Genomic DNA, 27,687 nt, shown 5'->3' on the forward strand with positions numbered 1-27,687 from the left:
AATCATATGTATCAACAAATATAATAAAACCCAAACATTCCTGAATCCATAAGTCACTTAATTGTATTCATTTTTTGGAAGGCAGTGTATCAACTATTTTCAATGTGCTAAGCAAAAGGGAAGAATCAAGCATGCATCCTGACTTTCCCTCACCAACTCAACCTGAAGTATACAAATAGTTGATATGGGAATATTTATCTTTTTTGTAGAAGTGAGGTCTCACTATGTTCCCCACTCTAGGCTCAAATTCTTGGCCTCAAGTGATCCTCCCACCTTGGCCTCCCCAAGTGCTGGGATGACAGGCATGAGACACCACACCGGGCAAGAAAGTTTCTCTTTACAAAATACTCCAGAAATGAATAAATAAGAAACAGTAATATTACACTATCACCTTTTGAAAAAACTAATGAATTAATGAATGTAGGCAATGGTCAGTGAATAACATCACAAAAGACAAGACAATCAGGCATACACGCATGTAAGGAAAAAGAAAGTTAGGACTTAGTTTTGTCAAAAGGTAATGACTTTTAAAAAACATTTTTCCCCCCAAAAAAATTACTGGGCGCAGTGGCTCAAGCCTGTAAACCTAGCACTTTGAGAGGCCAACATGGGCAGATTGCCTGAGCTCAGGAATTTGATGCCAGCCAGGGCAATGTGGTAAAACCCCATCTGTACCAAAATACAAAAAAATTAGGTAGGTGTGGTGATGCGCACCTGTAATCCCAGCAGCTGAGGTGGGAGAATCACTTGAACCGGGGGGGGCAGAGGTTGCAGTGAGCCAAGATCACACCAATGCACTCCCGCCTGGGCAACAGAGTGAGACTCCATTTCAAAAAAAAAAAAAAAATTGGGCCAGGCGTGGTGGCTCACACCTGCAATCCCAGCACTTTGGGAGGCCAAGGCGGGTTGACTGCCTGACCTCAGGAGTTCAAGAGCAGCCTGGGTAACACGGTGAAACCCCGTCTCTACTAAAATACAAAAACATTAGCCAGGTATGGCGGTGTGCACCTGTAATCCCAGCTACTTGGGAAGCTGAGGCAGGAGAATCGCTTGAACCAGGGAGGCTGAGGTTGCCGTCAGCGAAGATCGCACCATGCACTCCAGCCTGGGTGAAAGAGTGAGACTCTGTCTCAAAAAAAATTGCAACAGACGTAATGAACTGTTGGAGGGGCAGGGAGGTATGGTGTCAGTGGGTGTGCATCTTGCACTCCTTTTCTTATTTAAAATAAGAAAAAGGAAAGAAATAAGAAAAAAAAACTTGTTTTCAAATAGAAAAACAAGTAAAAGAACTAGCAGTATACAAAAGAAAAAAAAAATAATTAATATAAAAGGGCAAAGTCGCACCTCATTTATAACCAAAAAATGTAAATTAAAATGACATCTATTTGTTTTAACTGCATTGTCCGGGGCTCACAACAATTCAATAACATGTATTACGAACATATAAAATGGCAAAACCAGCTGGGCATGGTGGCTCACACACTTTGGGAGGCAAGGCTGGCCAGGAGCCCAAGACCAGCCCAAGACGGCGAAACCCCATCTCTACTAAAAATATGAAAAATTAACCGGGGGTGGTAGCACATGCCTGTAATCCAAGCTACTTGGGAGGTTGAGGCATGAAAATCACTTGAACCCAGGAGGCGGAGGTTACACTGAGCTGAGATCGCACCACTGCACTCCAGCCTGGATGACAGGAAGACCCTGTCTTGAAAAATAAACTGGCAAATCCTTCCCGGAGATTACTTGGGCAACATGTTTCAAAACACATTTTTTTATTTTTACAAGACAGAGTCTTGCTCTGTTGCCCAGGCTGGAGTGCAGTGGCACAATCTCAGCTCACTGTAACCTCTGCCTCCCAGGTTCAAGCAATTCTGTCTCAGCCTCCTGAGTAGCTGGGACTACAGGTGTGCAACATCACACCCAGCCAATTTTTGTATTTTTGGTAGAGATGGGGTTTCACCATGTTGGGCCAGGCTGGTCTCAAACTCCTGACCTCATGCGATCCACCCACCTCGGCCTCCCAAGTGCTGGGATTACAGGCGTTAGCCACCATGCCCAGCCCAAAACATTTTTTAAATGCCTGCTGACATAGTAATTGGAAATCTAGAAGTTTATGTTCTAAAAAATGAATGCTCACAGGTGTACATCACATACAACAACAAAAGAAAAACCTCTAAACATAAATGTCCAATAGTGAGAAACTGATTAAATAAATTGCTCAAATGTAGTGAAATTTCATTAATCATTCTTACAAAGAACATGTAGGCAAACAGGAAATATGCTTAGAATATATTCTTAAGCATTTAAAAGCTCACAATAAAATGGTATGGTGGGTATGTCAATTTTCTAACAAAGAAACAATTTATGGGCTGGGTGCAGTGGCTCCTGCCTGGAATCCCAGCACTCTGGGAGGCTGAGGTGGGAAGACCACTTGAGCCCAGGAGTTCGAGACCAGCCTGCGCACCACAGGGGATCCCACTTCTATTTTTAAAAAATAAAAAACTTACAAAGGAGCCTAGAAGGATTCACACCAAAATATTATCAAAGTCCTAGATACTGAAAGTCAAGTATTTTTTCTGTTTTATACTCTTCTGTAAATTTTTATTTAACTGCAAAAGACCTGAATTAATCTAACAACTGGAAAAATAAAACATCACACACATGCCACTAGCTAAACTGACTACAAGGATTTTAATAATACTAACTCTATTGAAAACTAGTTTCAGATCCTGGGCAATTCATTTAAGCTCTCTGGACCTGTTTCTTAACAGAAAAAAATCAGAAGCTGAACTAGGTAAGTGGTTTTCAAACTGTGAAATCATACATGTAAAGTGCTTTAGTACAAGAGCTGGCACAGAGTGAACACTAATGCACACTAACACTGTAGTACTAACACACTAATACTACTAACCAAGGACTCGCTACAGTGATAAACAGAACTTGCAGGCAAGCACGAGAATTCTGGGCCCATGACTCTCATTTCAACCTTTCAACCACTTGCCTTTTATGCTTCAAATACTGGACTCTGGATACAATTTCAAGTAAAGAAAAGGTTCCACTGTTTTAAAATGACTTGACTAGTTAATCCCTAAAGTCACTTATAACATAATATCAAGCTAAATATTACACACCTGTATTCTCATTCCTTTGGCAAGTCCAGATATACCCTCAATGAACAAATATTCATGGTGAACAAACAATAAAAATCTGGATAAGTTGTATTTGACATGATTCTAATATAATGCATAATAAATTTTTGTTAATTCTGAGATTCTATGATAGTTTTCCTCCTAACCCTCTTTCAAAGTATAGGTACTGGTCACTAAAAATTTTCTGTAGTTACTCCCTGTTTGGTATTATGAAACTCCCAGCCTTTTTATAGAAAGCAAAAAGGTGTACACTAAACAAAAACACATCTTTAGGTAATCTTTTTTTTTTTTTTTTAAGACGGAGTTTCACTCTGTTGCCCAGGCTGGAGTGGAATGGCGCGATCTTGGCTCACTGCAACCTCCGCCTCCTGGGTTCAAGTGATTCTCCTGCCTCAGCCTCCCAAGTAGCTGGGATTACAGGCGCCCGCCATGACGCCCAGCTAATTTTTGTATTTTTAGTAGAGACTCAGCCTCCCAAAATGCTGGAATTACAGGTGAGAGCCACCATGCCTAGCCATCTTTAGGAAATCTTAAAATTGTGCCTTTTAACTTGAAGAAAATACCTCTCAAATTACTGTGCATTAAGGACTGGGAAATAGCATTGTAGTATATTCACTACTCAATCAAGACACTCTCAAGGCCACTTATAAAGCCTGGTATCTACTCACTTATACTACTTTCCCTCCAACCTAAGTAAGCACTTCAACAGCAAACTAGTACTAACAATTCTAAAAACCAAGAAGCCCACCAGATAAACTATGTTCCTGACTTCTAACTCTGACAATATTTTTTCCATGACTTTATTTTAATTTTACAAATTAGAGCAAAGATTAACAGTTTATCTGCTGTTTCCATGACCATCTGTCTAATCAGGAATTCCTACTGTTCTAATTAGAAAAGGTTAATAAGGTTAAAAATAAGAAACTAACGCAAGGACTCAAGAGATACAAGGATAGGACAAAGTTATTCTAACCTTTGGGTTAGCCTCTTCTCACTCCAGGATCAGTTATATCCATGTGGAGACAAGTGTGGCCTAGGGGAGACTCTAGTTCCAGCCCACTGGCCATACTTACTAGGTTCTATGACCTTAGGCAAGCTATTCTAACCCTCAAGACCTGTTTATCTAATTTGCAAAAAGGGGATAACAATATCTAGTGTACACGACAGTTATGAGGCTTAAATGAGAATGAATAGGAATGTCATAAACATTTGTTCCCTCTCCCACTCCTTTATGCCTGAAAATCAGGCTCTCATTTGATTCTTTTTTTCCCTGAGGGGAGGAAGAGTAGCCGAAACAACTCCCAGTGTTAATGTTCATCCCTTCCAGCAGTTCTCAAAGTGTAGTTCACAAACCTTCAGAAGTCCCCAAGATCAAACCCATTTCTATAATGATTCAAGACATTATTTGCCTCTTTCTGTGTCAACATTTGCACTGACAAAGTAAAAGGAATGGTGGATTAAGCTGCTGGCATCTTAGCACAAATCAATGTGGTGGCCCCAAGCTGTACTAGCAGTCCTTGCATTTAACTTTCAGTTAAAAAGTTGCCAGGTTCATATAAGGATATTCTTGATGAAACAATGAAAAAATTAATTTCATTAACTCTCAATGTTGAGTTGACAGTGTTTTCATACTCTATGTGCTAAAATGGGAAGCATTCCTGCCACCAACCAAAGTAAAATGCATGTCTCCAGGAAAAACACTTGTGCAATCATTTTATTTGCTTTTTCCAGAGAATGCTGTTTTTAGTTTATTAACAGACAACCCTTGGTTATTCAAATTTGGGAACCTGACAGACATTTTTCTCAAAAGTGTATGAAATGAGCTTGTTGCTTTAAAGAAAATATACAAGAACACAGTTTGGGTTTGAATATTTTCTTCATATATTTCAACAAAAATAACATATCACAACAGAGTGAAGGCCGAAGCATATATGAGAATCTGGCTTTAATTAAGCCAGACATTAAAAAAATTTGCAAAAATGTCCAACAATGTCATTCTTCTCATTAGTTTTAAAAAATATCCCTTTCTGTTGTTGTTGAGACAGGATCACATTGTCATCCAGGCTGGAGTGCAGTCACTGCAGCCTCAACCTCCCAGGCTCAGGTGATCCTTCCACCTCAGCCTCACAAGTAGCTGGAACTACAGGTGTGCACCACCACTCCCGGCTAATTTTTGTATTTTTTCAGTAGAGATGGGGTTTCACCATGTTGCCCAGGCTGGTCTCAAACTCCTGAACTCAAGCAATCCACCCACCTCAGCCTCATAAAGTGCTGGGATTACAGGCATGAGCCACCATGCCAAGCCAAAAGCATACATTTTTATTTTAAAATATGCTCTAAGTTTTGGGGGGTTTTTTGTTTGTTTTGTGTTTTGATATAGAGTCTCGCTCTGTCACCCAGGCTGGAGTGCAGTGGATGATCTCAACTCACTGCAACTGCTGCCTCCTGGATATAAGCGATTCTCCTACTTCAGTCTCCAAAGGAGCTGGGATTGCAGGCGCATGCCACTTGCCCAGCTAATTTTTGTATTTTTAATAGAGGCAGGGTTTCACCATGTTGGCCACGCTGGTCTCGAACTCCTGACCTAAGGTGATCCACCCACCTCAGCCTCCCAAAGTGCTGGGATGACAGGCGTGAGCCACCACACCCAGCCTAAAATTATGCTACTTGTTAACATACAATAAATTTATTATTTTAAGTGTACTGACAGCTACACGTTTTTAATTTCTGGCAAAGCAAGTACCAATTGATATAAACTGCATTACAAGGCTCTTTGGGCTCCTAAATAACTTTCTAGAGTCTGTCCTAAGAGCAAAATGTTTAAGAATCAGTGTTTATACCGTTACTAAATTCCTTAATACAGGCTATTTGGATAAACAGAAATGTCACTCAGTATTCATTTTATGTTCTGTCACATACTTAAGAGCAAATAACCTCATTACCCCTACTTTTTGTTTAATCTCCAACTGTCAATATTCTAGCTTAATTAACCTTTTTTGAAACACGCTTCTCATCATCCCTTTTGAGAATATGAGTAAGGTACCAATTCTCCAGAAAACTCTTGCACACTGCAGAATTCATGCGAGTTCTGAGTCCAAGGACTCTGTCCTTTGGTCTATTCCACTAGACACTGGTATGAAATCCTGGTACTAGACAGCAGTGAGGTATCAGTATTGTACATGTCCAGTTTTTAACCACTGTATTCCAAAAAATACATTGTCACAAATCAAATGACAAGCCAAACTATAAAACATAACTTACATGAATGAGTAAAATTCATGTTTTAAAACAAAACCCAAGCAATATTTTCAAGTAAAACAAGAGTCACATCTCAGCTAAAATAAAAACAAATCCAAAAGGGTGAAAATTAAACCTACTGCATCTTTTAAACTGCTTAATTCACTCGATATTTCAAAATTAATTTGGAAATCACAGCTAAGAAAAACATATGTTCACAGTATCATCCTGTACATATCTAATTTCTGTGAAAATGTAACACACTATTTTTAAATTCTACACATGCTAATCAAGGAATCACAATTTTTCATCACTGCAAACGTCCTTTTCAATATGGTCTGAGTTATAATCAAAGTGGAATAATCTACTACTATATGTTCGTTTCTAAGAATAGAAGGGTTTAAGTATACAGCCCTCCATTTATGGTTTTGTGAATTTTTAAATTTTTAAATTTGTGAATTTTAAAAATTACCATCCTCTTTGTTCCTTCTACATTCTTGAAAGATTAGTTAAGAAACATATTAGTGATTAACAATTTTTAGTTTTTATTTTCAACATCCACTCCTAAATTTAGTGCACTTGGTGGGAGGGATGGGGGAGAATATAAGTCCCTTTAAAAATTTTTTTTCTAGTTATTTTTCCGGTTAAAGGAAACTAAATATGGCCTGAGAAGGACTCCGTACTTCAATATTTAAGTCCTTCTGGAGGAATCATAAGCTAACAGGTAGACAAGATTGAAAAACCGAACTAGGGGTATGTGCCTGTAAACATAGCTGAGTCCTGGCAAATCCCAGCAGCCGCACTTTAACCATTCATACACTGCTGAGTGTTCAAACTGTGTTCGGCTAAGGCAAATGCTTACCTGTAACCAACCTGGCTGTTTATGTACCTCACTTCCGAGTTCTGGACATCACTTCCCTTTTTTTTTTTTTTTGGTCTATAAATATTTTTCCACCACATGGCTGCACTGTAGTGTCTGAATCTCCCATGATTCTTGGGGCTGCCCGATTCGCGAGTTGTTCACCGCTCTATTAAACTCCTTTAAATTTAATTCAGCTGAAGTTTTTCTCTTAACATTCGAAATAATAAAATGGTCTTTCTACCAATATACTTCATTAAATCTTCACATAGTTACATTTTCTCTTCAGTTGCATTGTCTATAGGTTGATTTTGCTATATATTTAAGGCAAATAAAGCAACATCTATACTTTTAAAAAGTCAGTGACACATACACACATTCTGTTTCTCCCACAATCACGCAAACACCCACGCATATCCCTAACAAGGTACAAGAACAAACCTTGGAAGATTCATATTTTGCTCAGCACCTCTCACCTTAATTCCTCTAACACAAAAATTTTATCAGCTTAATCATTTGGAAGAGGAGAAGAGGAACTACATCTTCAAAATGGACATAATTTATGTAAAACAACATATAGAGAAAACTTATCCATAAAATTTCTTCGTGTTTTTCAGTTTAAAAACACATCAATAATTACCTTGAGAATAAGTTAAAGTACACATTTCCAGAAACAGCAACCAGTAAGCTCATTTCCACAGTACTCAAAATCAAGAGGCAAACTAAATGCATCTTGTAAGATGACCCAAAAAAATAAAATAAAATCAGTTATAATTTAGCCATTTAGTTTAAAAGTTATAGTTATAAAGCTAATTTTGCATTCAAGTGACAAAACCCTATCTACCATCAAAAACCAAAATGTGGCAAATACCTTCACATACAGCTTTTCCTTTTTTTAACCCATTTATGTCGAAGGCTGCAAAAAATTTTTTGTGAAAAGTCAGACCTTGGCAACCACCTGGAGCAGGATATAAATAACTCCCACAAGCTTAGTGTTCCAATAATGGAACACTAGGCATAAATGGGTTAATGAGACAAAGTCTTGCTCTGTTGCCCAGGCTGGAACAGCGGTGTGACCATAGCTCACTGTTGCCTTGAACTTTCAGGCCCATGCAATCCCTCTGCCTCAGCCTCCCAAGTAGGTGGGACTACAGGCAGATACTGCCACACTTGGCTAGTTTTTAAAATTTTTTTGAAGAGACAAGGTCTTGCTATGTTGTACAGGCTCATCTCGAACTCCTGACCCCAAGTGATCTTCCCACCTCAGCCTCCCAAAGCGCTGGGATTACAGATGTGAGTCACTACACTTGGCCCTTACACAGTTCTTAAAAGTGAATTCCAGATAAACAGATATACACATGCACAGCAATAACAGTCTGCACACGAAGACCACTCAATGGGGAAATTACAGCCTCTTCAACAAATGGTACTAAGACAACTGGGTAACCACATGCAAAAAAATGAGGTTGGACTCCTCCCTCCTCATACCTTATACAAAAATAAACTTAAAATCGACAAATAGCCTTTCCGGCAGTGACGACCTACCCACACAAGAACGTGCCTCTCGCAAAGGATCTCCTTCATCCCTCCCCAGAAGAGGAGAAGAGGAAACACAAGAAGAAACGCCTGGTGCAGAGGCCCAATTCCTACTTCATGGATGTGAAATGCCCAGGATGCTATAAAGTCACCACAGTCTTTAGCCATGCGCAAACGGTAGTTTTGTGTGTTGGCGGCTCCACTGTCCTCTGCCAGCCTACAGGAGGAAAAGCAAGGCTTACAGAAGGATGTTCCTTTAGGAGGAAGCAGCACTAAAAGCACTCTGAATCAAGATGAGTGGGAAACCATCTCAATAAACACATTTTTGATTAAAAAAAAAAAATAGACAAATAACCTACATGTAAGAGCTGAAATCATAAAACTCTTAGAAGATAACATACAGGTAAATCTTCATGACCTTGGGTATGACAACAGATTCTTAGATGTAACACCAAAAAAGCATGTGCAACAAAAGAAAAAACTGTACACTGAACTTCACCAAAATTAAAAACTTTTCTGCATCAAATGACATTATCAGGAAAACGAAAAGACAACCTGCAGAATGGAAGAAAATGTTAACAAATCTGATAGGGGTCTAGTACCTGGAATATATAACACACAACAACAACAAAAATAAGCTAATTGATTTTAAAATGAGCGAAAGACTTTAATAGAATCTGTCAAATAAAATATACAAATGTCAACAAGAATATGAAAAGATGCTCAACATCATTATTCATAAGGAGAATGCAAATAAAAATGAGGCACAACTCCACACCCACAAGGATGGCTAATGATAAAAAGTTAAAACAACAATAACAAGTACTGGAAAAGATGTGGAGAAACTGAAATCCTTGTACACTGCTGGTGGGAATATAAAATGGTATCTTTGCTGTGGAAAACTGGAGATATCTCAAAAAGTTAAACACAGAATTACCATACAACCCAGCAATTCCATTCATAGGAAGACACCCAGAAGAAGTGAAAACTAGTACTTCAAATTATATGTACAACCATGATCACAGCAGCATTATCCACAATAGCCAAAAAGTGAAAACAACCCAAATGTCTACCAATAGATGAATGGATAAACAAATCCTGGTGTATAGATACAATGAAATATTATGTAGCCATAAAAAGGAGTGGAATGTTGGGCCAGGCACAGTGGCTCAAGGCTGTAATCCCAGGACTCCGGGAGGCCAAGGCGGGCAGATCACTTGAGGTCAGGAGTTGGAGACCAGCCTGGCCAACATGTTGTGAAATCCCATCTCTACTAAAAACCCACAAACTAGCCGAGCATAGGAGCATGTGCCTGGGGTCCTAGCTACTCAGGAGGCTGAAGCGGGAGAATCGTTTGAACCCAGGAGGCAGAGGCGGAGGCTGCAGTGCGACAAGATCGTGACACGGCACTTCAGCCTGGGCAACAGAGGGAGTCTTGAATGTTGATCCATGCTGCAATATGGATGAACCTCAGAAACATCATGCAAAGTGAAAGAAGCCAGACACAAAAGGTCATGTTTTATATAACTGCATTTACATGAAATACCTAGAAGAAGTAAATCAACAGAGACAAAAATCCATATTGGCTCACAGGAGTTGGGGCAGGGGGAAATGGGGAGCAGCTGCTTAATGGGTAGAGTTTCCTACTAGGGTGACAAAACATCTTGGAACTAGACAGAAGTGGTGGCTGCACAGCATTGCAAATGTATTAAATGCCACTGAAATGTTCACTTGTAAAATGGTGAATTTCATGTTATGTAAATATAACCTCAATGACAAAAAGAAAAAGTTTGCACAGATGTCTTATTAGCTAGTCTATACATCTCCACTTCAGCCAAGGAATGCTCTCCACAGCTCCAAGGTCCCCACTAAAACTCTAAAGCCTCCCTGGCTCACAGCCTGGGTGCAGTTGGAGATAAAACACAGGATCAAAAATGTCCGGCCAGACACGGTGGCTCATGCTTGTAATCCCAGTACTCTGGGAGGCCGAGGTGAGTGGACCACTTGAGGCCAGGAGTTGGAGACGAGCCTGGCCAACATGGTGAAATCCTGTCTCTACTAAAAATACAAAAGTCAGCTGGGCATGGTGGCACGCTGCTGTAGTCCCAGCTACTTGGGTGGCTGAGGCACATGAACTTAGGAGGTGGAGGCTGCAATGAGCCAAGATGGCACCACCGCACTCCAGCCTGGGCAACAGAGTGAGACTCCATCCAAAAAAAAAGTCCTACAAAAAGAAACAGTAAGAACATATATTTACATAAATATTGAAATTTTATGCTAGAGAAAAAAATGCTACAGAAAAGTATACACTAAAATTTCCTTAAGAAAATTCAAAAACAAATGAAGGTAAAGCCTTCTGCAAACCCAAGCAGTGGCAAATATTCACGTCTGCATTACCTTCACCAATGTTAGAAAATAGCAAGCAACATATGACTTCCTCCTAAATTTCAAACTTCCAGCTACAAAGGAGAACCACATAGAATCTTTCTAAAAACACCTACCCATATTCCGTGTTTGAGACACTGTAGGCAGTCTATTACTTTTGCAAGGGGTGACTCTTAATGCAAATAAAATTATAATACTTGCACTGTTAAGAATGTTGAAAACAAAAACGTCTTTCTTCTCAGCTACTTGCTACATACTTTACTCAGCACCGAAGTGTACCAGATGCTACATGCTAACACAGAACATAAAGGAATAGTGTTTCTTGCCTTTTAGAGTGAATATTTTAAGAAGAACATAGTGGAAATAATACATTAATTTCCAAAAAGATAAGGTACTACATATTCAACACTATAGGAATAATTTGAGGACATGACACTCACATCTTTCCTGTAGTGGACCCAAGCTGACTGGGTGAAAAACTTCAGCTAAAGAGGCATTCTTCCAGATATGAAAGACCAACTCAAGTATGCTCAGGAAAAATAGATTTTTGGAAGGATTCAAACTCTCTCTCCTTAAAAACACTTTGGTCAGACTATTCGTGTGGGCGGGGGGGCGGTGGAGTCTCGCACTGTCGGCAATGGCGCTATCTCGGCTCACTGCAACCTCCACCTCCAGGGTTCAAGCAATTCTCCTGCCTCAGCCTCCCAAGTAGCTGGGATTACAGGTCCCCACCACCATACCCAGCTAATTTTCTTTTTTTTCTTTTTTTTTTGGTATTTTTAGTAGAGACGGGATTTCACTATGGTGGCCAGGCTGGTCTCGAACTCCAGACCTCATGATCTGTCCGCCTCGGCCTCCCAAAGTGCTGGGATTACAGGCATGAGCCACCGTGCCCAGCCAACTATTCTCTTTCTTTCCTTTCTTTCCTTTTCTTTTCCTTTTTTTTTTTTTTCTGAGATGGAGTCTCGCCCCGTTGCCCAGGCTGGAGCGCAGTGGTGCAATCTCAGCTCACTGCAACCTCCGCCTCCCAGGTTCAAGCAATTCTCTGCCTCCCTAAGTACTGGGATTACAGGCGTGAGCCACCACGCCCGGCCTGGCCAGACTATTCTTAACAGAAAATCTAGCTAATGAATGTGCAATACAAATAAGCAAAGTTGGTAGGCCCATAGAATGCTAAGGAATGTTACCGTTTTAGTGACTGTGTCCATGAGGCACTATGCCTGGCACTGTCAATATCTGCTACCATCCCAGCACTTTGGGAGGCCAAGGTGGGCAGATCACCTGAGGTCAGGAGTTTCAGACCAGGCTGGCCAATGTGGCGAAAACCCGTCTTTACTAAAAATACAAAAATTAGCCGGATGTGGTGGTGCACACCTGTAATCCCAGCTTCTTGGGAAGCTGAGGCAGGAGAACTGCTTGAGCCCGGGAGGCGGAGGTTGCAGTGAGCCGAGATCACACCACTGCACTCCAGCCTGGGTAGCAGGGAAAGACTGTCTCAAAAAAATTAAATGAAAATAAAAAAAATCTGTTACCATTAATACTCAATAGTCCTATCTTTCCTATTGTAAAATCCACCATGTTAATTGCAGAAGGTACATTAGGAAGTCAACTGGAGCCATTCTTCATTAACAATCACTTAAGAGGCAGTTTCATTCAAGCAAGCTTTTATAAATCCCAACTGTATTCTCCCCCAAAAAGGCAGCAGTCAACACCCTTACACATACTAACCTAATAATCAAGTGATCTAAGCCGTCACACAAGTCAAAAAAAAAAAAAAAACAATTAACAAAACAGAATCAAAGAAAGCATTTTACCTCACCACTAAAGAGCATCTTTGAAACTAGTGACTATGCTTTTGGAGAATGGGTGTTAAAATAGCTAGGCTTACAATTATATAAAACACATTTCTCCAGCTCTTTAACAAGGTGTCACAAGAGATTATTACATGCCTTTGTGAAATCAAGAACTAGTGTGTATGGCTAAGGAACTCTGTTGATCCCTCTGTAAATGCCATGCAGTCCACATGAAGCAACCAAGAGAGAAATGTCAAGACAAGTTCGTATGCCATCCTAAAGAGGAACTAAGACTAGAAACCAAGTCTTCTGACAAACTCTATTTTTTTAAAATGATGTCCATTATTTAATGGCATAATTTTCCCCTAGTTTCTCAAGGCAAAAAAATTTAAAAAAAGATCAACTGGATACAGTGGCTCACACCTGTAATCTGAGCACTTTAGGAGGCTGAAGCAGGAGGATCGCTTGAGCCCAGGAGTTCAAGACGAACCTGGGCAACATAGCGAGAACTCATCTCTACAAAAAGTTAAAAAGTTAGTCAGGCACAGTAGCACATACCTGCAGTCGCAGCTACCTGGGATACTGATGCAGGGGGATCACCTGAGCCTAAGAGGTCAAGGGTGCAGTGAGCCTAGATCGCACCACTGTACTCCAGCCTGAACAAGAGAACACCCTGTCTCTTAAAAACAATAACAAAAAAAGTCTTGGTGTATGTGCTTGGCTGAGAACCCAACAGGGCGAAGCTACCATCTGTGGGACTATGACTGAAGGCCTCTAAGTCAGAATCCCATCCAGGCGGAAAAACAGGGCAATGCCGCAGGGCCTTGGATAGCCTCGGCTACTGGTCCCCTGCTGCCGGCGGGACACTCTGCCCTACCACGCATGGGGACACGGGTCTGGTGCGGAAAGCCCCTCTTCCTGGGAAACAAAGTGTGGCAGTAAAGGTGGCCACCCCCTCTCCTGTCACACAACACACGTTCATGGGGAAACCTGGCACTAAACCTTTCACAGATGACCTGCTTCTGGGTCAAGGTTTCATAGGTAGCAGGGCAGCTGCCTCGGTGCAATCTACTGAAAGTCAGCCCTTGACACAAGAGTTTGCTAACAAGCAAAAAACAAAAATAAAAATAAATAAAATAATTTTTTTAAAAAATTAAAGAAAAAATCATTTTTAAAAAGTCATCCTTGACTTTCCTCTTAATTCATACCCTATCATTAAATCCAATCAGTTCTACATTCAAAATAGGTCCTTAATCTGACTACCTCATCTCCTCATACTAAGACCACCTGGTCAAGCCACATTACAACCCACCTATTGGTGGGTTGTTAGACTATTCCAACAGCATGCTCTCTAGTCTCCTAGCTTTCACTCTTGCCACTCTATAATCCATTCCCCATACGGTGGTCAGAGTGACTTTTTAAAATTAGAAACAAAGCTGCAGAAAGGCATAGTACAAAGAACTTTTTCATACTGCTTTGAAGTACATTATCTTCTCCATTACTTACAGTAATCCTGAGAAATAACTATAATAAGTTTACTTTCTCTTTTTTCATGGATAGACAAGGCTCAGAGAAGTGCACTGATTTGCCCAACATTAAACAGCAAGTAATTGGCAAGATCATGACTGGCCTTGTAAGTACTATCAATTATGCCATTCAAGTCCCTCTGCATGTATTGCCACTTATTAGTCACCCTCATAAGTCCTAACATCCTTTCAATGCCCAGAATTACAGGAATGTTTCAAAAGAACAGCTAGAGGTACGAAACACTATGATTTTCAACCCTATCTACAAATTTCTCTCCTGCTAAAAGCATAATTCATGCTCTGACTACAGGTCTACCACATGGCAAATGTTTTTGTAAAGAATTCAAGGTGGCCGGGCACAGTGGCTCATGCCTGTAATCCCAGCACTTTGGGAGGTGGAGACGGGTGGATCACCTGAGGTCAGGAGTTCAAGCCCAGCCTGACCAACATAGTGAAACCGGGTCTCTACTAAAAACACAAAAAATTACCCGGGTGTGGTGGTGGGCACCTGTAATCCCAGCTACTCAGGAGGCTGAGGCAGGAAAATTACTTGAACCCAGGAGGCGGAGGTTGCAAAGAGCTGAGATCATGCCACTGCACTCCAACCAACCTGGGCGACAAGAGCAAAACTCCGTACCAAAAGAAAAGTTCAAGGTATAAGCAAAAGACCCCCAATAATGAGCAGTTTAGCAGCATATTCCATGAGGCAGCAAGCTATAGCATGCCAGCTGTATTTGTTAGGACACATGAGCTAAAAATGACCTTTACATTTTTGTTTTAATGACTGGGGGGAAAAAAATCAATGGAATATTTCATGACACCTGAAAATTCTTAGTTAATTCAAACTTCTGTGTCCATAACTGAAGTTTGATTAGAACACAACCATGCTCATTTGTTTATCTATGGTCCATGGCTGCTTCCACACTACAATGGCAGAGTTAAGCAGTTGCAATAGAGGTCACATGGCCTGAAAAGTCTAAATTATGTATCTGGTCCTTTACAGAAGAAGTTTGCTAACCACTGCCAATCTCTTGGTTTTGTACCCCTCGCCAGCATCCTGACGTTCTCCTCCCTGCCAAGTCCAGATGAAGCTTCCCCTAGCATCTGATACTTCTCCCACTACTTCACACCGCATTTTGAGATGTATTAATTGCTACACATCTGACTCCACAGCCAGATAACAAAATAACAAGATGCTGAAGGGTGAGGCCCACATGCCCTGGTTTATTACTACATCCCCAGGGCCTAGCAATGCCCATTTATAGTAGGTGCCCAACACTGGCTGAATGAATGAAAGAACACAAGATACTTAACACAGATTAGCTGATCTAAACAACTCAAAAATTTATAGGATTTTTTTTTTTTTTGAGACAGAGTCTCACTCTGTCACCCAGACTGGAGTGTAGTGGCTGATCCCGGCTCACTGCAAGCTCCGCCTCCCGGGTTCATGCCAATTTCCTGCCTCAGCCTCCCGAGTAGCTGGGACTACAGGCACCGACCATCATAGCCGGCTAATTTTTGTATTTTTAGTAAAGACAGGGTTTCAACACGTTTTCCAGGCTGGTCTCAAACTCCTGACCTCAAGTGATCGGCCCGCCTTGGCCTCCCAAAGTGCTGGGATTACAGGCGTGAGCCACAGTGCCCAGCCTATAGAAGTTTCTTCTAGAAGATAGCAGAGATACAGATTATCAGACTTCCAGGGGAGACATACAAATGACTCTATCACTGGGCTCATTCCAATCAAAATCCCCAACTACATCCAAACTGGATCAGGGCTGGAGGATAGATTACAGAGTGGAAGGAGTGGTAAATCAATATGCAGCCCAATGTATTTTTTAAAGCACTTTTTAAAGGCCAGGGGTGGTGGCTCACACCTGTAATCCCAGCACTTTGGGAAACCGAGGTGGGTGGATCACCTGAAGTCAAGAGTTTGAGACCAGCCTGGCGATCATGGTGAAACCCTGTCTCTACTAAAAATACAAAAAATCAGCCACATGTGGTGGCAGGCGCCTGTAATCCCAGCTACTCATGAGGCTGAGGCAGGAGAATCACTTGAACCCAGGAGGTGGAGGTTGCAGTGAGCTGAGATCACACCACTATACTCCAGCCTCGGTGACAGAGCAAGGCTCTGTCTCAAAAAAAAAAAAAAATTTAATAGAAACTTTGCCAGGTGCAGTGACATGTACCTGTAATCTCAGACACTCAGGAGGCTGATGTGGGAGGATCACTGAGGCCTGGAGTTCAAGGCCAGCCTGCGCAACACAGCAAAACCCCATCTCCTAAAAAATAAAAATAGGCCGGGAGCGGTGGCTCACGCCTGTAATCCCAGCACTTTGGGAGACCGAGGTGGGTGGATCACGAGGTCAGGAGATCGAGACCATCCTGGCTAACCCAGTGAAACCCCGTCTCTACTGAAAATACAAAAAATTAGCCAGGCGCAGTAGCGGGCGCCTGTAGTTCCAGCTACTTGGGAGGCTGAGGCAGGAGAATGGCGTGAACCCGGGAGGCAGAGCTTGCAGTGAGCCGAGATCATGCCACTGCACTCCAGCCTGGGCTACAGAGCAATACTCAGTCTCAAAAAAAAAATAAAAATAAAAAAATAAAACTAAGTATTTTTAATTAAGTACATAGAATAGGAACTGCGAGTTCCAGTCTCAGATATGAGAGAAGAGTTTACATATTACTGATCTATAGGACCAGTTTTAACCACCTCCCCCAAATTTTTTTCTCCCACATTGCCTGAATCTTTATATATTTCACCATGTCACACTGCCTATTAGTCATCTAATTTATTCCCTCACCTTAAAAGAAAGCTCTTTTCTGAAATACAAATAGATCTGAAAAATGAAAGAAGATAACAAACTCTCATGTACTAATGTGGATGGATAAGGTAGTTTTAAGGGGAAGAGAACAGTAGGTATTACAAGAAGATGAAGACATCAAGGACTGAGACAGAACTAGGTAAGATTCTGAAACAGAAAGAGCAGGGAAAACTAAGAATGCTGGGAAACAAATACAAAAATTAGCCCGGCATGGTGGTGGACACATGGAATCTCAGCTACTCAGGAGACTGAGGTGGGGAAAATCGCTTGAACCTGGGAGGTGGAGGCTGCAGTGAGCCGAGATTGCACCACTGCACTCCAGCTTGGGCGACAGAGCAAGACTCCATCTTAAAAAAAAAAAAGAATGCTAGGAAACAGAACAAAAGAGCAGCAGAAGATGGTAAAGGGTACAGAAAATGAAGTGACACCCAATTCAGCATTTTTCCCCATTTTCTCCTGTAGAAAAATAGAAGAAAGGGCTCATCTCTGTGGCTTAAGAACTCTATTAGAAAAGGGTCGGGCATGGTGGCTCACGCCTGTAATCCCAGGACTTTAGGAGGCCGAGGCGGGCAAATCATTTGAGGCTAGGAGTTCGAGACCAGCCCGGCCAACAATGTGAAACCCCGTCTCTACCAAACAAATACAAAAATTAGCCAGGCGTGGTGGCACACACCTGTAATCCCAGCTACTCGGGAGACTGAAGCAGGAGAATCACCTGAACACAGGAGGCAGAGGTTGCAGTGAACCAAGATCACGTCCCAGCACTCCAACCTGGGCAGCAGAGCAAGACTCCATCTCAAAAATATTAGAAATAAAAATAAAATAGCCTGGTGTGGTGGCTCATGCCTGTAATTCCAGCACTCTGGGAGGCCAAGGCAAGCGGAACACGAGGTCAGGAGATTGAGACCATCCTGGCTAATACAGTGAAACCCCGTCTTCTACTAAAAATACAAAAAAAATTAGCCAGGCGTGGTGACGGGCGCCTGTAGTCCTAGCTACTTGGGAGGCTGAGGAAGGAGAATGGTGTGAGTGAACCCAGGAGGCAGAGCTTGCAGTGAGCTGAGATAGTGTCACTGCACTCAGGCCTGGGCAACAGAGCGAGACTCTGTCTCAAAAAAATAAATAAAATAAAATAAATATAAAAATAAAATAAAACCAGTAACAAAATGAGAATTGACTCCTGTCTCCATATTTCTATTCATTCCATAGCTAGAAATCTTTATAATGGTTGGAAGAAAAGGAGAGCAGGAGTGGCAAACATTAACAACAGGGGAAATAAACATTCGCCTTAATACTGACAGGACTCTTCCTAGAAAACCCAAGGAAATTAATTTGAAACTACTAGAATTAACGAATTCGATAATTTTTTAGATTAAAAGGGCATTCATACTTTACAGTAAGAAGGATTCTAAAACTGCATCCACGCCAGCGACACTAAGATTAAAAAGTGGTGGCAACAGCGCCACATGCAGTGGCTCCTGCCTGTAATCTAGGTGCTTTCTGAGGCCAAGGCAGGAAGACTGCTTGAGGCCAGAAGTTTGCAACCAACCTAGGCAATACAGTGAGACGCGTCTCTATTAAAAAAAAAAAAAAAAAATTAGCCAGCATGGCTGTGCATGCCTATGGTTCCAGCTACTCAAGAGGCTGAGAAAAGGAGGGTCCCCTGAATCCAGGAATTTGACACTACAGTGAGCTGTGATTCTGTCATTGCACTCCAACCCAAGTGACAAAGCAAGACCCTGTGTCTTAAAAGAAAAAAAAAAAGAAGGCCGGGCGTGATGGCTCACGCCTATAATCCCAGCACTTTGGGAGGCCAAGGTGGGTGGTTCACTTGAGGTCAGAAGTTCGACAACAGCCTGACCATCACGGTGAAACCCCATCTCTACCAAAAAAAAATTTTTTTTTTTAATTAGCTGGGTGTGGTGGTGCATCATGCCTGTAATCCCCGCTACTTGGGAGGCTGAGGCAGGAGAATCACTTGAACCCGGGAGGCAGAGGTTGCAGTGAGCCAAGATTGTGCCACTGCACTCCAGCCTGGGCAACAGAGCGAGACTCTATTTCAAAAAAAAAAAAAAGAGGTGATGGCAAACAAAATACAAATTGAGTACTGATAAATAGACTAAAATAGTATTTCTCTAGTCAGATTTAAATGTTAAATCCTTAAAACAACCACAAACGGTAAAATAATTCAATAAATGTACTTAAAACAAAGTTATTGCACAATTAATTTAGACCATATTTCATAGTATATTCAACAAAGAAGTTCAGATGTATCAAAGAGTTACAAATAAATAATCCATTACATAAACTATTGATCCTAAAACCATAACCTGGCTTTGGGGGACACAAGGAGAAAAAGTAATTTCTGAGTAAAGAGACAAGAGAGATGAATAGTAAAGTTAAATGAGTTCTGACATAAAACACGTAAACCTTTGCCAAGTTCACTCCTTCAACAACTACTTTTTAAATGCATACAACATTTCATACACTGTGCTTAGGCCGATTTTTCAGTGTTTGAATAAATCACGTATGAGCCCTCATCTCACAGAACTGAGGTCTAGCAGAAAACACAGTAAACAGCACAAAAAGCATACAGCAAGTTGCAATAAATAAGTACTAGAGGAAAAGACACATATCTCCAAGGGAACACGAACTTAGGAGGGACCACAGATGGAACGGTCATCAAAGTCTCCAATGCATGACATCAAAGCTTACGACAAAAGGAAGAATTTGCACCTTGGCCAGGTACAGTGGCTCAGGCCTGTAATCTCAGCATTTTGGGAGGCCGAGACAGGTGGATCACATGAGGCCAGGAGTTTGAGACCAGCCTGGCCAACAGGATGAAGCCCCATTTCTAAAAGAAAAAAAAAGAAGAACACATGCCAACCAGATGAAGACTGGGGAAAGCCAGCAGCACAAAGGCCCAAAGCAGGTAAAAGAGGACCAACCTTAGTGACACCAACAAAACAAGGGCGACTGATACAAGGCAACATTCTAAAGCACCAAGAAAAACACAGCTTCCCACACAACAAATCATCAACAAAGGGAAAGGTACATTCCTCACCGTCACCTGAAAAAACTAAACAAAATGTGAAGCCAAAAGTTGATGGAGATGAAGCAAAACAAGTACATACACACAATCAACAGAACTATAAACTTGGTTGCACTTTCTAAAAGACAATCTGAAAATAATGACAGAAACTAGCATTGCTCATAACTTTGAACTCAATTAGATTCAAAATACCTTCTATTTCCAAAAAAAAAATTACTCTTCCTAACCTTAAAACTAACTGCACAAAAGATATCCACAGTGGGGAGAAAACAGTGATATTTAAAAAATAAGTGCTCGCTTCGTAGGCCAGGCACAGTGTCTCATGCCTGTAATCCCAGCACTTTGTGAGGTCAAGGTAGTTGGATCACCTAAGGTCAGGAGTTCAAGACCAGACTGGCCAACATGGTGAAACTCCATCTCTACTAAAAATACAAAAATTAGCAAGGCATGGTGGTGGGTGCCTGTAAGTCCAGCTACTAGGGAGGCTGAGGCAAGAAAACAGCTTGAACCTGGGAGGTGGAGGCTGCAGTGAGCAGAGATGGTGCCACCACACTCCAGCCGGGGTGACAGAGTGAGACTCCGTCTCAAAAAAAACAAACAAAAAATAAGTGCTCACTTCAGCAGCACATATACAACCGGAACAATACAGAAAAGATTAGCATGGCCTCTGCCCAAGGATGACTAGCAAATTCATGAAGTGTTCCGTAATTTTTTATATAAAAAAATAAGGCCGGGCGTGGTAGCTCACACCTGTAATTCCAGCACTTTGGGAGGCCAAGGTGGGCAGGTCACGAGGTCAGGACTTGGAGACCAGCCTGGCCAACATGGCAAAACCCCATCTTTACTAAAAATACAAAAATTAGCTGGGTGTGGTGGCGCTCGCCTGTAATCCCAGCTACTTGGGAGGCTGAGGCAGAAGAATAGCTTGAACCCGGAAGGTGGAGGCTGCAGTAAGCCCAGATTGCGCCACTGCACTCCAGCCTGGGCGACAGTGAGACTCCGTCAAACAAACAAACAAACAAATAGAAACAAGCAAAAAGCCTAAAACTATGGATGTAAATTGTGATGTATGAAATTTTACATTAGAAATTATAAGAATATAGGTTGGATAATACCCAGAAATGTTTACTGTAACAAATATTAAGTAATAACATTTAGCAGTTTGTGTATACAGACAATATACAAAACAAAGACCTTCAAAAATTTCTAATCTGAAGTGACAAATTTAATTAACGTTTAGTAATCACCGGTTGCTCTGCTCAGGATCATGTTCAACTGTATACAGTATTTTTAATTCAAACAATACACTAGAGAAAAAAGAGTATTTTCACATTTGTCCCTCAGAAATGAAAACTGCTAATATTACAAGAAATAGCTCCATATTCCCTGAAAAAAACATCCTGAGAGCCAATCTCTTTCCTACTTTCCAGCAGTAGTTACTTTCTGCTTCCTGCTAGTTCATTTTGTACAGTTTTATGAGAGAAGGAGAGACAGAAAATAATATACATATACATTTATTAACAATATTTGGTAATGAGCTTTTGGAAAATGTTTATAAATAGTATCATGCTTTATGTACCATTTACCAAACATTCTAGCCTAATGCTGTAATAACTGATCCAAATATAAATACCAACTAATCTACATTTATACCATTATTACATATAAATATACACTGATTTCTTCTAGTCATTTATATCAGACAATGCTATGTTTCTGGGGGTTTTTTTGTTTGTTTTGTTTGTTTTGAGACAGAGTTTCACTCCTGTTGCCCAGGCTGGAGAGAAGTGACGTGATCTCAGCTCACTGCAACCTGCGCGTTCCAGTTTCAAGTCATTCTCCTGCCTCAGCCTCCCAAGTAGCTGGGATTAAAGGCGCCCGCCTAATTTTTTTTTTTGAGACGGAGTCTCACTCTGTCGCAGCAGTAAAATCTCGGCTCACCGCAACTTCTATCTACTGGGTTCAAGCAATTCTTCCATCTCAGCCTCCCAAGTAGCTGGGACTATAGGCACACGCCACCATGCCTGGCTAATGTTTGCATTTTTAGTAGAGATGGGGTTTCACCACACTGGCCAGGATGGTCTCGATCTCTTGACCTCATGATCCGCCCACCTTGGCCTCCCAAAGTGCTGGGATTACAGGCATGAGCCACCACACCCGACCAACGCCCAGCTAATTTTTGTATTTTTAGTAGAGTTGGGGTTTCACCATGTTGGCCAGGCTGGTCTCAAACTCCTGACCTCGTGATCCACCCGCCTTAGCCTCCCAAAGTGCTGGGATTACACGCATGAGCCACTGCGCCCAGCCCTGATGTTTCTGGTATTAAAATACATATAAAGTTTGTCTGGGCACGGTGGTTCATGTCTGTAATCCCAGCACTTTGGGAAGCTGAGGTGGGAGGATCACTTGAGGTCAGGAGTTCGAGACCAGCCTGACCAACATGGTGAAAACCAGTCTCCACTAAAATACAAAAAAATTAGCCAGGTGTGGTGGCACATGCCTATAATCCCAGCTACTCAGGAGGCTGAGGCAGGAAAATCGCTTGAACTCAGGAAGCAGAGGTTTGCAGTGAGCCAAGATCATGCCTCTGCACTCCAGCCTTCCAGCTTGGAAGATAGACTCAAATAATAATAATAATAATAATTAATTAATTAACTTAAAGAACACTACTTATTGGTTGGACGCGGTAGCTTATGCCTGTAATCCCAGCACTTTGGGAGGCCAAGGCAGGTGGGTCACTTGAGGTCAGGAGTTCGAGATCAGTCCAGCCAACACGGTGAAACCCCGTCTCTACTAAAAATACAAAAAAATTAGCCAGGTGTGGTGGCATATGCCTGTAATCCCAGCTACTCGGGAGGCTGAGGAAGGAGAATCACTTGAACCCACGGGGCGGAGGCTGCAGTGAGCCGAGATGGTACCAATGCACTCCAGTCTGGGCAACAAGAGTAAGGCTCCGTTTCAAAAAATAAATAACACTACTTATTATCAAATAATTATTAAACTTCTAATAAAGGAAGACAAAAAATTCCCAATTCCATGACCGACTATTTATAGCCACAAGATAATAAAGCAAACAATTGCATTATCACTCAGTTTTTAAAAGAACTATGAGCAAATATTCAATTATCAAAAATCAACTCATAGCTTTAAAATGAACCTTGGGCTGGTTGTTGTGGCTCACACCTGTAATCCCAGCACTTCGGGAGACGGAGGCAGGAGAATTGCGTGAGCCCAGGAGTTCCAGACCAGCCTGGGAAATACAGTGAGATCTCATTTCTACAAAACATTTTGAAAACTGGTCATGGTGTTATGTGTCTAGTTTCAACTACTGGAGAGGCTGAGGTGGAAGGCTCGACAGCCCAGGAGGCAGAGGTTGCAGTGAGATGGCGCCACTGCACTCCAGCCTGGGTGACAGAGCAAGACTATCTTTAAAATAAAAAATTAAAGGCCGGGCGCGGTGGCTCAAGCCTGTAATCCCAGCACTTTGGGAGGCCGAGACGGGTGGATCACGAGGTCAGGAGATCGAGACCATCCTGGCTAACACGGTGAAACCCCGTCTCTACTAAAAAATACAAAAAAAAAACTAGCCGGGCGAGGTGGCGGGTGCCTGTAGTCCCAGCTACTCGGGAGGCTGAGGCAGGAGAATGGCATAAACCCGGGAGGCGGAGCTTGCAGTGAGCTGAGATCCGGCCACTGCACTCCAGCCTGGACCACAAAGCAAGACTCCGTCTCAAAAAAATAAATAAATAAATAAAAATTAAAATTAAAATTAAAATTAAAAAAAAGCAGCCGGGCACGGTGGCTCACATCTGTAATCCCAGCACTTTGGGAGACCAAGGCAGGCATATCAGCTGAGGTCGGGAGTTCAAGACCAGCCTGACCAACATGGAGAAACCCCGACTCTACTAAAAAGACAAAAAATAAGCCAGGTGTGGAGGCGGGCGCCTGTAATCCCAGGTACTCGGGAGGCTGAGGCAGGAGAATTGCTTAAACCTGGGAGGCAGAGGTTGCGGTGAGCCAAGATCGCACCACTGCATTCCAGCCTGGGCAACAAGAGCAAAACTCCATCTAAAAAAAAAAAAAAATCAACTTTGCTTATCATATAAAAATAACATATATACCAAATTTTCAAATTAAATAACATTTACTAAAGCCAAAAAACACAAAAATGTTTATTTGTGAAAAAAATCAAATGTTATCTTGTTTACGATTTATGGTATCTTTCTTGAACTTTTCTTAAAAATAAATTTGGTATTGATTTATTGCCACCTACTGGTTAAATTCATATTTGAACAGTATTTCACATCAAATATTCACCACAGTTAATAGAAAACACAGAGAAAAAAGTAATGTTCTTTTCTTTACAATGTTTTAGTAAACTACTATGATAAATTCTGCTTTGGAAAAGTTTGTAAAGTTACCTCACAAAATGATGACTTGACTTTTAACAATATCTTCACTCAAATTTTTCTTTAGTGTGTTGGGACTGTTTTAAAATACCATTATAATTTGTTAGAAACATAAAACCTTTAATGAAAATACTTTCAAGATGTTATTTTTTAATTTATAACTCAAATATGTATATGTACCAGTTTTCCAGAATACTGGAGTTATATAGAATTTAGGATATTACCATCTTTTTACAGCTGATTTGTTACGAATGAAAACCAAAAAAAGGTTCCCATTACATTTGTTGTTATACGTTTTAAGTAAATTTTACTCTATAGCAATCCCTCCTCTAAATTCTTTTTCATACTAACACGTTGGTTGAGGAAAGAGTCTGTTGTCTTACTGAACTACTTTTAAAACCACTTCCAGATTTTAAAAGCATAACGAATTTAACACACTCTGAGTTCCCACTTCTAATAAATCAACTGTAAAAAGGCATTCCCTAAAGTGACAGTGGAAATGTGAACATGGATTGAGTTTTTGTTTTTGTTTTTGTTTTTGAGACAGGGTCTCTCTCTGTTGCCCAGGCTGGAGTGCAAATGGTGCCATCTTGGCTCACTGCAACCTCTGGCTCCTAGGTTCAAGCGATTCTTCTGCCTCAGTCTCCCAAGTAGCTGGGATTACAAGCACCTGCCACCACACCTAGCTAATATTTGTAATTTTAGTAGAGATGGAGTTTCACCATGTTGGCCAGGCTGGTCTCAAACTCCAGATCTCAAGTGAGCCGCCCACTTCGGCCTCCCAAAGTGCTGGGATTACAGGCATGAGCCATCATGCCTGACCTTGATATGAGTTTTAGATGACACCAGAAAAATTATGATAATTCTGTTGGGTGTGATAATGCATTATGATTATGTAATAAATGCATGATTGCTATGGGCTGAACTGTGTCCCCCCAAAATTCCTGTGTTGAAGCCCTTACCCCGTGTGATATCTGAAGGTGGGGCCTTTGGCAGGTAATTAGGGTTAGAGGAAGGCATCATAGTGGGGCTCATGAAGAGATTCTTATTGTTTTTTTTTTTTGTTTTTGAGATAGAGTCTCACTCTGTTGCCCAGGCTGGAGTGTAATGGCACGATCTTGGCTCACTACAACCTCTGCCTCCCAAGTTCAAGCGATTCTCCTGCCTCAGCTTACTGAGTAGCTAGGATTACAAGCACCTGCCACCACACCCGGTTAATTTTTGTATTTTTAGTAGAGACAGGGTTTCACCATGTTGGCCAGGCTGGTCTCAAACTCCTGACATCAGGTGATCCACCTGCCTCAGCCTCCCAAAGTGCTAGGATTACAGGCATGAGCCACCACACCTGACCTCAGGATGGGATTATATAAGGAGAGACACCAGACAGCTTGCTCCCTAACTCTCCTAAGCGCGATGGCACAGTGAGACAGCAGCCATCTGCAAGCCAAGAACAGGTCTCGCCTGGAACCTGACCATGATGGCAGCCTTATCTCAGACTTTCGGCCTCCAGCACTGTGAAAAAGAAATGTCTGTTGTTTTAAGCTACCCAGTCTATGGTATATTGTTACAGCAGCCCAAGTCGACTAAGACAGTGATGTATACAGAAATACGTAAGGGAGAAATAATATGCAAGAGATACGGCAGTAATATGCCAACTGCTTTTAAATACAGTTGCAAAAAAAGAAAAAAATGGAACAAAACCTTAATGATTGTTAAATTTAGGTGCCAGGTACTTAGTGGTTTAACATGCTATCAGTTCAGTTTGTAAGTTTGAAGTTTCTTATAATTAAAAAACTTTAAAAAAGAATATAAAAAATACTTTTTCAATATAACTCCTCTAACCAAAACCCTGAAAATAAAATGTTTTAAGATAAAGTACTAATTTGAAGTTATTACAAGGCAAAAATAAAAGGTGAATAAAACTTTACCATCTTTAAATGAATTTAGTAAAAATTGTTACAAGTTTTTTTGTTTTGTTTTGTTTTTTGTTTTTGAAACAGAGTCTCCCAGGCTGCAGTGGCACGTCTCAGCTCACTGCAACCTCCACCTCCCCAGCTCAAGCGATTCTCCTGCCTCAGCTTTCCGAGCAGCTAGGATTACAGGTGCATGCCAGCAGCGCCACCACGGCTGACTGATTTTTTTGTAATTTTAGTAGAGTCGGGGTTTCACCATGTTGGCCATGCTAATTTCCAACTCCTCACCTCAGGTGATCCACCTGACTCAGCCTCCTAAAGTCCTGGGATTACAGGCATGAGCAACTATACTCCGCAGATTCTAAAGATAATATAAAAGTCCAACCTAAGGGTCTCAAGCTGAAAGCACTGACCTTAAAGGCTAGTATTCTGTTGTAATTAAGTGGCCTGTTCAAATCACTTTTATCAGGGGTTAAATTTTCTCAATTATGAAAGAGAAATAATTTTTGAATCCTGTTGTAAATAGGATGTTGTTCATTGCATATATCCAATAAATTACTTTTTTTTTTTTTTTTTTTTTTTTTGAGACGGAGTCTGGCTCTGTCGCCCAGGCTGGAGTGCAGTGGCCGGATCTCAGCTCACTGCAAGTTCCACCTCCCGGGTTCACGCCATTCTCCTGCCTCAGCCTCCCGAGTAGCTGGGACTACAGGCGCCCGCCACCTCGCCCAGCTAGTTTTTTGTATTTTTTTTAGTAGAGACGAGGTTTCACCGTGTTAGCCAGGATGGTCTCGATCTCCTGACCTCGTGATCCACCCGTCTCGGCCTCCCAAAGTGCTGGGATTACAGGCTTGAACCACCGCGCCCAGCCGCCAATAAATTACTTTTGAAGTATTTTACTTTTATCCTATAGTTTGGAACTGTTTATTTTGACCCTTTTTGGCTATAATAGTTCTCAAATTAGAACCTTGGATTTTTCAAAAAGATAATATCACCTGAAAATAGTAAG

At 41.4% G+C, this 27,687-nt stretch overlaps 3 protein-coding genes and 1 non-coding gene across 14 annotated transcripts in view; 2 read left to right on the top strand and 2 right to left on the bottom strand.

Moving 5' to 3' along the window:
• Positions 1–27,687, bottom strand: part of SRPK2 (SRSF protein kinase 2) — a 290,349-nt gene that overhangs the window by 212,226 nt on the left and 50,436 nt on the right. The gene's annotated exons all lie outside the window — the stretch shown is intronic.
• On the top strand, positions 8,817–9,135 carry LOC135969790 (small ribosomal subunit protein eS27-like). The gene has a single exon (XM_065541065.1). The coding sequence runs from the start codon at positions 8,899–8,901 to the stop codon at positions 9,055–9,057; it is 159 nt and encodes a 52-aa protein (XP_065397137.1). The 5' UTR covers positions 8,817–8,898; the 3' UTR covers positions 9,058–9,135.
• Positions 10,529–16,777, bottom strand: LOC141409913 (zinc finger protein ENSP00000375192-like). The gene is made up of 2 exons (XM_074035733.1): positions 16,516–16,777; positions 10,529–10,898 (listed from the first exon to the last, which is right to left on the bottom strand). The coding sequence occupies exons 1-2, from the start codon at positions 16,665–16,667 to the stop codon at positions 10,658–10,660; spliced, it is 393 nt and encodes a 130-aa protein (XP_073891834.1). The 5' UTR covers positions 16,668–16,777; the 3' UTR covers positions 10,529–10,657.
• On the top strand, positions 20,968–21,071 carry LOC123572569 (U6 spliceosomal RNA). Its single transcript, XR_006697139.1, has one exon. It is a non-coding gene; the product is annotated as a U6 spliceosomal RNA (small nuclear RNA).

The sequence above is a fragment of the Macaca fascicularis genome, chromosome 3 (assembly GCF_037993035.2).
Source record: "Macaca fascicularis isolate 582-1 chromosome 3, T2T-MFA8v1.1".
In the NCBI taxonomy this organism is placed as follows: Eukaryota; Metazoa; Chordata; class Mammalia; order Primates; family Cercopithecidae; genus Macaca; species Macaca fascicularis.